This window comes from Volvox carteri, assembly GCF_000143455.1.
Source record: "Volvox carteri f. nagariensis unplaced genomic scaffold VOLCAscaffold_30, whole genome shotgun sequence".
Taxonomy (NCBI): domain Eukaryota; kingdom Viridiplantae; phylum Chlorophyta; class Chlorophyceae; order Chlamydomonadales; family Volvocaceae; genus Volvox; species Volvox carteri.
Genome location: NW_003307573.1, coordinates 167,524 through 179,456, shown reverse-complemented (window position 1 = coordinate 179,456; position 11,933 = coordinate 167,524). Strand labels below are relative to the sequence as shown.

The following is an 11,933-nucleotide window of genomic DNA, read 5'->3' as shown; positions in this document are numbered from 1 at the left end:
CGGAGACGTAAAATTTAGGTTTTATGGTTAATTTGCGGGATGATGGCATTTCGTTCGGTTGCGTATGCTTGGTGGTGTTGTCGGTGACGGCATAGTTTGTTTGGATGGTCGCACCAGCATACCGTACTGCTATTGTACATTCCTGATATTCATTTCGGATGGTGTCACGAAAGGCGTGTCAGTGGAAATCAAAAAAAGGGGCTGTCCCGAATTGTCGTACTACTATGTACAAATTGCGCCCAAGTACTTCAAGCACTTTCCATCCTTTTCCGGTTGATTTTCACGCTTCATACTTATTATTTCTTGCAAGGGATGACACACTGTTGGTAGTAGCCATGAAAAGACTACACCCTACTTCTAGGCCGCTCAAGCAGACCAAGTTGACCTTCCTGCTACCCAGATTAGCTCCTGATGCACCTCCTGAGCAGTGGGCAGGTGTGGCGCCTGTTGCTTTGGCCACAGAGGTCGTTGACTCGCAACACGATCGTGAGCAAGCGCTTCTTGAGGCTGCCATTGAGACTGCAGCTCAGACCGGTAACGACAGGATTGATGAGCAGCTGAATTTGACGAGGAGGCCCATCGGACGGCCAGCAACCACATCAAGGAAGCTGCCGTTGCTAGCGGTCCTTGAAGCATTGACCACGCTTGGACTCTCCCAGTCAACCTGCCGAGAAGCGGCGTAGGGTGGCCGCAGTTCGTGGTCGCTACAACCTATTCAGCAACGAAATCAAGTTGCTGGTTGTGCAGACCGTGTTCCGCTGTGGCGATCAGGTATGTGTCGGACCGCCATGTGTAGGCCTTCAGCTTGCAGCTTCTTACTGACGACCTGTATTACCTTGATGTATGCAGGTCCAAACCGCGATCAACCAACTCCACGCACAGCAGCCGCAGCTCTTCCATCAGGGGTGCGAGCTCAAGCACCAGACAGTAACGGACTGGTACCGCAGCTGGATAGCGTCCAACAAGACCAAGTTCACGACAGCGGCGCCTAAGTCCAAGCCCAAGCACCCTGTGGAGATTCCGCCCCAGGTCTACGCCCTCGTGAAGGGCTGGATCATGGAGCTCATCGATATGGGCACTCAGGCAGACCAGGCTACATAGTGCTCTTAGGTGGCTTTGATGAATCTGTCCTTACCATTCCTGCTCGTTTCTGCAGGTCAACTCGGCGACCCTGCGGCCGTACATAATTGGGGGGCTAAAGAGGGCGGGTTATGCCAGCATTCTGGCTGATCACCCAGTGGGTTACTTCCGCGTCAGTCGGTCCTGGATCCGCAAGGTCTGCCAGCGACTGGGACTCTCCCACCGCCGGGCAACTACGGCGGCCCAGAAGTTGCCCGAACACTGGGAGACCATCATCCACCTGTTCGTACTGCGGGTTGGATTCTACGCTATCCACATTGAGTGTGCTCGCTAGATGACGTTTTCTTTTACGCATGTGCAGGTGGCCTACCTGACATGGAAACACAAGATCCCGCCCGAGCTCGTCATCAATGGCGACCAGACTGGCTGTAATCTTTTCCCCTACAGCCGTGAGACCTATGCTAGGACAGGTACTAAGCACGTTCGTGGCCTGGGCCTCGAGGAGAAGCGGCAGATCACCGTGATGGTGGCCTGCTCGGCCAGCGGGGACATGCTTCCACCGAAAGTCATCTTCCAGGTGTTTTGGGGGAGACGGGTTGTCATCAGTCGCAGTTGTCTATGCTTATTTACGTTTCACTCTTATTGGATTTAGGGAATCTTCGTTACACAAGGATGACCATGCCAGTAACCTCACGCCCTGTTCCGCATTGAATTCGAATGGGTCCGCTCTTATCGCCACAGGGGAGCACACAGCGCTGCCTGCCTCCAGTGGAGACATGCAAGGCTATGGAGGCGGAAGGCTGGCTCTTCACCTACTCGGACAACCACTGGGCCAACGAGGAGACCATGAAGCAGTGGGTTCGGAGCATCGTGAAGCCCTACGTGGCGCGCGTCAAGGCGGACCTCAAACTGCCGGAGGACCACCCCTGGCTCATCCTGCTTGATTGCTGGAACGTCCACCTCCTTGAGTCGTTCCAGGTGCGAGATTGGACTCTTACCCCCTTGTGTGCTCGCATTTCGGAATGCTGGTATGAGCCGATTGCCTTGGGACATGCCTTGCCTCCCTTCCTCCTTCAGGCGTACATCAAGGAGCAGTGTCCCGGCGCCATCGTCAAGTACATCCCGGCCGGCTGCACGTCCAAGGCTCAGCCATGCGACGTGGGCATTCAAAAGCCGTTCAAGGATGGCACACGCGAGGCTGCCATGGTTGCCGTCCAGGACAAGGTCCGTCGCCAGTTCAATGCTGGCATCGCCCCCATGGATGTCCGCCTCAACCTCGGGACTTCCTTCCTGAAGCCCCTCTTGCCTGCCCTGCTGTACACGGGATGGTGCAAGCTAAAGGACAACCCAGACATGGTGCGGGCTGCCTTCCGTGCCGCGGGTCTGCTTGCTGCTTTCGAGCAGGCAACCCGTGACGAGGCGCTGCGCCTAAAGGAGGAAGGAGAGCACCTGCTCTTCCCACGTGCTGCAAGTGAGCGGCAGGCACAGGCGGAGGCGACGGCTGCAGCAGCTGGCATCAGCGCCGACCTGACACCACAGCCGACCCCAGGCCATCTGGTTCTTGATGACGACGAGGAGGACGACTACTTCGAAGAGCTCAAGGCCCAGATGAAGGAGCTGCAGCAGCAGCACGAGCATCAATCTCTTGAGGAGGTGCAGCGGCTGCAAGCGGAAGCTGAGGCCATCCCTGAGGAGACCATGGACGATGAGGAGACCCCAGTCGTTCAACGTGGAAGGGGCCGTGGTCGGGGCCGAGGGCGTGGTGGGGCCGGCAGGGGCCGCGGAAGGGGCAGGGGGCGGGGTCGCGGGCGCGGGCGTGGGCAAGCATCTGCCATGGAGGCACCGACGGAAGAGGGTGGGGAGGCGGAAGATGAGGAGGGTGATGGCATGGAGTCCGAGGAGGAGGATGGAGTGCCTCCTTCCGAGAGTGAGGGGGAGGAGGACGAAGAGGAAAATGATGATGAGAAGGAGGAGGAAGTTGAGCAGCTGATTGTGGCACGGCAGGCCATGCGGTCTCGGGGCAAGCGCCAGATTAAGATCCCCAACCGCATGAATGTGTGAGCCTGGGCGACATCAGGGTACATAATACCGCCCTCTGTACATAGCTGTACATATCTGTATATGGGAGTGTCCGAGTGACGATTCTATTTTTGGACTACCTGCGATTCGTCTGTTTTGGACTACCAACTTTCGATACCGTCCCGAATTGTCATAACACAACTGCAAAATCTGCTCATGGCTGTCCCGAAATGGCAATGTCACGTAAAAATTCCAGCCCCATTTTCACGGCCACCCTGAATTGTAATATCAGGAATGTACAATAGCAGTACGGTATTACAATTCAGGGTGGCCGTGAAAATGGGCCTGGAGTTTTTACGTGACATTGCCATTTCGGGACAGCCATGAGCAGATTTTGCAATTGTGTTATCACAATTCGGGACGGTATCGAAAGTTGCTCACGATCGTGTTGCGAGTCAACGACCTCTGTGGCCAAAGCAACAGGCGCCACACCTGCCCACTGCTCAGGAGGCAGCTATGGCTGCGTCCCCAAGCCGTGGGGACCTCTGCTGTTGGGGAGGGCCCTTTGTACCGAGGCTCTCTCCCCTTGGGGAGCCTAAGAATCTCCCCAAACGATTTGAGCATTTCGCCGTGGCTGAAGCGCCCTCACCGGACGCGTCCGACGAGTTAGGGAAGGTCCAGGGGTGACTCGCGCCGCCTCGCGCCGTCGATTTTCCACAATCCCGGCGACCTTCCCGACGGCCCAGCACCATACCAGTTTGTACGGCATAGGCTACTCAGCCCTACAGCGAAGCAATGCTTCAAACGAAATTTCCCATTGCATGAGATCGACAATTAGTAAGCGAAATGGGCTCTGTTGGTTAGGTGAATACAAACAATATCTTTGCCTTACCAACTTCACTCGCTCATGAAGGTCGAGGACCCCATTAAGAAGAGCATTGCCAAAGCAAAGAGGAAGAAAAGCCGACGGGTTAGAGCAAAGCAGCTTCAGATTGCCCAGCCCCCGAGCCTTCCGACAAACGTAGCTGTCACAAGTGCCAATGCGCAACGAGCCGGTGAACATTGATAACGACGCGACCTATGAGCTCGAAGATTTTGATCCGATTCACCGTGAAGACGCTGACGACGTGGAAGCATCGGAAGATGCTGACGGTTTCAGCGCAGCCAAGGAGGAACCAGAACCAGAGCCCGGACCAGAGTCCACGTTAGCACAAGATGTGCGGGAAGCGTACGTGCGTGACTTTGCAGCAGCCAAGGAGAGCCGGACTTGCTTTCTGAGCAGCAGCGCTGCCGTACTTTCAGCCTGGCGGGAAGCAGACCTGAAGCGTGCCCCCGGTGCGCTGTGCGCTTCCCGGAAGGGCTGTGGACCTGCCCTGTGACCATCATCACTTGGGAGCAACCCATATGCGTAGATGTCCCTGTGTGCTGGTGCACGCCCTGTCGGGCGTTTCGTAACATGCGTCCCACAGAGTTTAACTGCCTACCCGACGCTAAGGCTGGGTGGGACCTCCACCTTCAGCGAGACGGCCAGCATGTTCTCTGGTGGCACAAGTCGCTCCTGCAGCTGTTCAACCTTGTGTCATTCAGGAGCAGGCACCTGAGTGCGGACGCGTTCTGCTCTGCACTCCTTGACAACTGGGAGCAAAATGGCATCCACCGTCCAGTTTCCGTTTTGGCAACCACGCTTCGCAAATGCCTTCGGCAAGCACTCCTGTACATGGACTGCCAGGGTGTCGTGGATGACTACCTGGAGGGCGCACTTAGCACCTGGCCCCGTGGAGCTCTGAATGGGTGCCCTTGTTGTGGGGACACTCCGAGGTGCAGCAGTGCAGGGAGTGGCGCGGCCGCAGCCGCCCCAGCCCCTGTTACCGGCGCCGCAGTGCCGGGGGTCGTGGAAGAAGCAGCAGCAGTGGAGGGGCCGGATCCTGGACTGGAGCACACAGAGGTGGCGGCAGGCAGCCCTGCCGCCACTGAGGGCAATCCCGTCCCCCCAGTCCCGTCAGCCGGCGCAGCAGCCCCGGGAACCATGACAGCAGCGGTGTCCACGGGCGCTGCAGTGCTAGGGGCGGCAGTGCTCGTGTCGACTGACTGGCTGCTTCAGGACACCTGCAGCCCCGAAGCTGCAGGGCCCGGCCCCACGAGCTTGCACTCGGTACATTTCGATGCCTGCTTTAAGCTAAACCTGCTGTTCCATAAGGGCTACGTTTCTGGCTACACACAGCTGGACGGCGCCGTTACTTCTTGCCCAACGCATGGATACAGCAGGTGCTTTGGGATGGTCATGCGTCACAGCAGACTGGTGTGCCACACTGCTCGAACTTTGATGCTGACAAGGTGGGTGTGGGTCAGGAGCCAAGGTGTGTTTCTAGTGAGCAGCCTTTGCCTTTTTCCCCCAATCACCATGTGCTTACTATGCCACGTAATTCGCGGCATCCACCTTTTTGCCGTGCTGTGCCGTGCTGCCGCTGTCCAACCCTCTGCCTTGCAGGTCCCGGCTGCGGAATTGAGGAAGGTATGCTGCGCTTGGACGGCTGGCACCTGGATTACGGGGCTTGCAATTGCAGGACCTCATCACGGCTGTCGGTTTCGCGTTATGCCGGCATGGGATGCTCCTGCGGCTCATGAACCTCTCCAGTGGGGAGTGGCATGCATAGGCAGGCGGCTGGCAGAGGTTAAGGCCTGACTTCTGCTCCTGGAGAATCCGGGTTCAAATCCGCCTGCCGACTCCTCGGGTGTGTGAGGAGTGTTGAAATGGGAGGTGGCCCCCCATCTTATGGACGGTGTAGGACGTGATAAAATCAACTTGCGAGCTGATCAGGAACTAAGTTGAGGCGCCGTTGATCCACTAAATTTGGTTGGATGCTGATGGTGAGTTGCTGAACCTAAAGAATACATTCTGAAGTCGGATGGGGTGAACGGATCAGGGTGTCCCACTCGCATGGGAGAGCAGGGAACTGCCTCGGGAAAGGGGGCCGCTGGTGAAGCTTAACCACCTGTAATAACATAATACTCCACTGCTGCAGCACTGTCCTTCCTTGCAGCTGGCACCGCTGTACTGGTGGTACGATATCGTGTGCAGGTAAGTCCTTCTGAGGCATGATGTGTGGTTGTTGTTGTGTGGACATCTTACACGTTGTACTTTTACAGGTGGGGCAAGTCATATGCCAAGTGGCTGGAATGCCAGACACTGGACCTGCAGCGCCTGGCCAGAGGCATGCGCCCACTCATTCCTCCCTGGCACCGATATGCTCATAGGTGCGTGTTTAGCACCGTATGGGCCTTGTGCATCTCCTAATACGTGTTTGCCTTTGCCCTGCAGTTACGCATGCCAGAACGTGTTTGGGCACCCTGGGGTGCATGGTGTGGGACAGGGGACGGGCGAGCCAGCAGAGATATCAACAGTGTGGCCGGTCCGCATGGCCGTACCACACAATACATGAACCCTGTCACTAGGGAAGCGCACTTGGAGCGGGTGGCGCGGCTGTGCTGCAGGGATGTCGTAAGGAATTTACCGGCAAGGTTGTGGCGAATGCAGACTCAGGCTGAAGCTGCCCTGGACAGTGCCAGACACCGCATCCGTGTCCTTGGGGCCGCATTGGAGCATAAGGGCGGTGATGCAGCTGTGGTAAGCAAGCGGTATTTTAGCAGTGAAATCCTAATGCCAACGTATCCTTACATGTGCAGGTACAGCAGTCCCTCCAGCAGCAGCCTCGGCAGCTGGAAGCAGCTGACGTGGTGCCTGCCAGCCCAGCGGCTGAGTATGCTCACTGCCGGCTCACTCTTCAGAAGCTGCAGAGGGAGGACACCCTCGATGCCAGCTCTGATGCGGTGCGGCTTGGGTTGCTCTTCCCTGGTGCTCTGTGCCAGTTAGGCAGCGCCCAGCCCTTATCCGTACAATAAAAACCAGGCTGCCGATCTTGAGAAGGCCGATGCCTATGACCCCGCTGCTTGGGGACCTGAGTCTGAGCTTATGAGTGCGGCGCTAGGGAGCCTGGTGAAGGGAGAGCTGCGGAAGCTTTTTGCGGAGGTGGAGCTGAGTCTGCGAGGTTGTAGAGTCTTCGTGCAACGGGGCCATGTAGGCTCTTGGTTCCTTGTCTGCCAGCCGAGTGTTGTGTACAGGGATCGAGCATCACCCAAGGTCCCCAAACCCCGGTTGATAGGCTGCAAGCCAAGTTTGTATTTGCTTGGAAAAGATTTAACTTCTCTCCCACCGTGGCCCACTTTTGCACTGCGGCTCTGGCCCCCGCTTGATGTTGCACCCTTTCCTGACCCCCTTCCCTGACCCAACCCATCAGGATGCCGTAGTGAACATGCATGCCCTGGAGCACGTGGTACAGTGACTCAGCGGGCGGCGGCATCAGCAGCAGCTGGCCATTAAGGAGAAAAGGCGCGCTAGGCAACGGTTTGTGCAGCTTTGGGAGCAGCTTACTAGCTGGAGTGCTGTATCTGGAGCGGTGGCACCGGAGCTTGGGCAGGCATTGGCCGTGAAGGGAGCGCTAGGCCAGGCTCTGAATGCACAGCGGTATCCCTGGGCTGCACAGTCAAATCATGGGTTGCCACGATTGGAGGCAAGCTTTCGCCGGGTGCTGCAGGAGGAAGCATGGTGCATGGAGGAGTTGGTGTTGATTTAGAATGAAGTTGAGTGTGCTGTAGCATTTTATGTCCGCCGGTTCGCTCTGCTGGAGGGGGCAACTCAGAATGTGGCTGCAACGAGCAGTCATGGAAGGTTGCTTCTCTTGCACCTTGCATGGCAGCAGCGCATGCTCGAGGGGTTCACCTTGCTGCAAACAACCCAGGATGTGCTTCGTTGATGTAAGCAGCTATTATCCGTGTATGGGATGCACGGCTTGGGGAATGGAATATCCCGGATATTGGTTGGTGAGGCAATGACGGCTTGGTATCCTCTGGTTGTATTCGGGGAAAGGTGGCAATGCACGTGTTGTTGTTCGGTGGACATATGCTGCATGGTTGGATGCTGCCACCACTTGGATTGCTGACAGCTGCTTGAACAGCCTTCTGTATGGCCAGGGCTCTTATCCACGGCACATTGTAATGTTCCTCAGCAAAGTGCATGTGGTGCATGCTGCATAGTGCGCCACCTGAGTATTCTCAGCGCTCCTCTTAACAGCTAGGAAAAGGGTAACCGACCCGTGGGTCAGGGGGGCGCGTGCAACGACGTCAGTGCCTTAGTTCCAGACAGACTCTATCAGTGGAAGCACCGTCCCCCAGCTAGCAGATGGGCAACCATCCCCTGGGTCGTGATGCTGATGCACCCACGGGCTTGTCACAGTCCCACACAGCCCTATGGCACTGATCGGGTCGGTAACCCATGGATAACCCACCTTCAACCCCCGGTAGCCCATTGGTAACCCCCTTGTAAGTTCCTACCCAGCAGGAGGGGTAACACGGCCCCAGGGTAACCCCCTCCGTTGCCCTGGACTATGGACATGGGCCTACTGGTCTTATTTGTTGTCCTCTTAGGATGTTTTTGTAAGTGTACATGTTAGCAACCTACAGTATCTTGGTATCTCGGGAAGCATCGTTCACCATTTCAAGGTCTCTAATGCTGGCAGGACACATGCAAAGCCATTGTGCTGATAAATCTGGCATGTGCAGGCTGCAGGTGTTACGACAGCAATGGGTCAGGGTTCAGCCGTTGGGTCACAGTGCTTGCTTCCTACCAGGTGTAATATCATTTAGGGTCACGAGGACTCTGGTACAGGCCTACCCATCTTTGCTCTCGAGCAGGGAAGCTGGCATTCATGGAGAGGACCTTCCAGAACGTACAGCAGCCATACCGATGCCGACATACTGGTAAGCCGCACCCTGAACTGATGCCGTGAGCTGTGATGGGCGTCATTTCGTTTACAATGTCAAACTTGACTAGTGTCAGAGTTGAGTGTCAACGGTCGACCTTGGCCACGGCATACCGGACATGGCGACATGTCTCGACATGGATTTCTGCCAAGCAGCCCGCATCCTAAAATTTTTATACAGGCCTTTTCGATCAGCAACAAAGGTTTCAAACACAATTTTTGGCTTGGAACGGACAACCTCAACTTTTCGAACCTGGCCACACTCGAACCTGGCCCAAATGCCATGCGAAACCCGGTACCTCAGAAGTCGACCCTCTCCAATCGCCCTGAAACTTTGACACAACGACCTTCATGACATTAGAATCACAATGCAATGACTTTTCGGCATGGGCTCAACGTTCTACCGCCACCGACATGGTGTCCGTTTCCCAACGTTGGAACCTGTGTCATACTAATCTCGTTGCCACAGTTCAGTGAAACTAACACTGCATCTTTCGTTCATTTTAGTGACTCCAGGATTGCTGCAAGCCTGCCACCCTTATTCACTCTCCCTCGTCCCTGATCAGGTGTGGCCCGTTTCCTGCCGTTGCCCAATCGTCCTCTACCGGCGCCGCTGCTGCCGCTGCTTCCCCCTCGGGTATTTGAGCCAAATATGTCATGCATAGACGGCGGCAACTGAGCCGTCTGGGCTCCTGAGGCCCCATCACCACCGTTGCATGCATTAAGCATGCATGGCACTTGCACCTGCTCACCCCCTAAAGTCCCACCAATGCCGCCCCTTCCACCTGCTCCACCGCTTCCCATCCCCCCACCACTGCTGCTGTCAGGGCTGAACATAGCATGCAGGTGCGGCTGCAGCTGCGGTAGCTCGCCTCCTAAGGCCCCATTGCCGCTGCCGATACCGCTGCCTCTTCTGCCAAGGTTCATTTGTCATACAACCCGTAGCCATGTTGTGTTGAACCATACTCTGTATGTATGTTGTTACAGGGTGGTCAACTTCGCCAGCGGCCCCCTTTCCCGGGGCAGTCCCTGCTCTCCCCTGCTAGAGGGGCACCCTAATCCGTCACCCCATCCGACTTCAGAATGTATTCGTTGGGTTCGGCAACTCACCACCAGCATCCAACCAAATCTAGCGGATCAACGGCGCATCAACTTAGTTCCTGGTCAGCTCGCAAGTTGATATTATCACGTCCTACACCGTCCATAAGATGGGGGGCCACCTCCCATTTCATCACTCCTCAAACATCCGAGGAGCCGGCAGGCGGATTTGAACCCGGGTCGACTGGGTCGACTGGGAGCAGAAGTCAGGCCTTAACCTCTGCCAGCCGCCTGCCCTGTATGTATGTTGTTACAGGGTGGTTAACTTCGCCAGCGGCCCCCTTTCCCGGGGCAGTCCCTGCTCTCCCCTGCTAGAGGGGCACCCTAATCCGTCACCCCATCCGACTTCAGAATGTATTCGTTGGGTTCGGCAACTCACCACCAGCATCCAACCAAATCTAGCGGATCAACGGCACATCAACTTAGTTCCTGGTTAGCTCGCAAGTTGATATTATCACGTCCTACATCGTTCATATGATGGGGGGCCACCTCCCATTTCAACACTCCTCAAACACCCGAGGAGCCGGCAGGCGGATTTGTATGTATGTATGTATGTATGTATGTATGTATGTATGTATGTATGTATGTATGTATGTATGTATGTATGTATGTATGTATGTATGTATGTATGTATGTATGTATGTATGTATGTATGTATGTATGTATGTATGTATGTATGTATGTATGTATGTATGTATGTATGTATGTATGTATGTATGTATGTATGTATGTATGTATGTATGTATGTATGTATGTATGTATGTATGTATGTATGTATGTATGTATGTATGTATGTATGTATGTATGTATGTATGTATGTATGTATGTATGTATGTATGTATGTATGTATGTATGCAGGCTTAAGTGGGCCAATGACTAGGAATTTCTTGTTGTGTTCTAGGTGCTGTCTGGTTTCAGGGCCTTCATAGCCTACCTAGCTATGTGACCTACCTACCGTTTTGACTTGGCAGCATCTAGCGTGCCCCTCATCCTGTCCCGTGTGTGACATATAGGATAGGTAGAGGTGAAAAGGTGTTCATGTAGAGCATTATGTGAATTCATACTTGCTGATAATGTAGGTTCTTTTATTCGGCTGGGAGAACAGGTGACCTGACCCATGGACCAGTGCGTGCTCTGTGTGCTGTAGTGCTCTGTGTGCCGTAGTGCTCTGTGTGCCCTAGTGCGCCCAATCCTCGTTTACATGTAATTTCCTTTTCCTGGGTGTTACTTGCTCGTCTTGCTATTTCCTATGGTTTACCCATGTATCCATCGAAAGCAACTTCCCTCCTGCCACTCTCTCCGTCAAGCTCAAACGGACGGGAGGGGACGTCTGGGACCATTTCAGTTATGCAGATGCAGTTCACATTGTAAGAAACAGGATCCAGTCACATAACTAAGTATGACATGGCATAAAACTTTTTAACCCAGTCGGAACGGTAGCTGGAGGAGCTGGGATTTGCTCGTCCTCCTACACAGCAGTATCCTAGTCGCCAATCATTGCAGTGCATTAATCTTAATACAACACCAGTGTACTAATCCTAGTCCTGGATATGGGGTATTTATCCATATCCTAGGGTCGGGGTTCTAATCCTAATCCTGGGGCCGGGTCCCAATCCCAATCCTGGGGGGGTTTCCAATCCTAATCCTGGGGCCGGACCGCAATCCTAAACCTGCCCTCAACTTTGTATCCTAATCCTGCCCCTCTTTCCTAATCCTAATTTCTGCCTGACCGGTACCCGAACCCAATCCCTAATCTTTGCACCCCTCTGGTAGAAGACGGCAAGCACAATGGTCGCGGCAGCCCTGCGCAAAGTCTGCGATGCACTGGAGCAGGTTTTCACCAAATTCTCTATGGACACGTTCAAGGGCCTACGTGTTAAGTGAGTAAATTGATGGGTTGTTTTTGTGGAAATTTTCCGA

General features: G+C 54.9%; 2 protein-coding genes across 2 annotated transcripts; both read left to right on the top strand.

The window, feature by feature from the left end:
* Nucleotides 1-335: 335 nt before the first annotated feature.
* On the top strand, nucleotides 336-3,141 carry VOLCADRAFT_93156 (uncharacterized protein; the record flags this gene model as incomplete). Its single annotated transcript, XM_002952515.1, has 7 exons — nucleotides 336-658; nucleotides 720-771; nucleotides 850-1,029; nucleotides 1,157-1,237; nucleotides 1,442-1,657; nucleotides 1,822-2,058; nucleotides 2,158-3,141. The coding sequence occupies 7 exons, from the start codon at nucleotides 336-338 to the stop codon at nucleotides 3,139-3,141; spliced, it is 2,073 nt and encodes a 690-aa protein (XP_002952561.1).
* Nucleotides 3,142-4,139: 998 nt separating this feature from the next.
* VOLCADRAFT_105536 (uncharacterized protein) lies at nucleotides 4,140-7,439 on the top strand (the record flags this gene model as incomplete). Its single annotated transcript, XM_002952514.1, has 8 exons — nucleotides 4,140-4,434; nucleotides 4,569-5,456; nucleotides 5,588-5,611; nucleotides 6,123-6,178; nucleotides 6,419-6,724; nucleotides 6,784-6,927; nucleotides 6,971-7,126; nucleotides 7,395-7,439. 8 exons carry the CDS (start codon nucleotides 4,140-4,142, stop codon nucleotides 7,437-7,439), a joined length of 1,914 nt encoding a protein of 637 aa, XP_002952560.1.
* Between the last annotated feature and the right edge of the window lie 4,494 nt (nucleotides 7,440-11,933).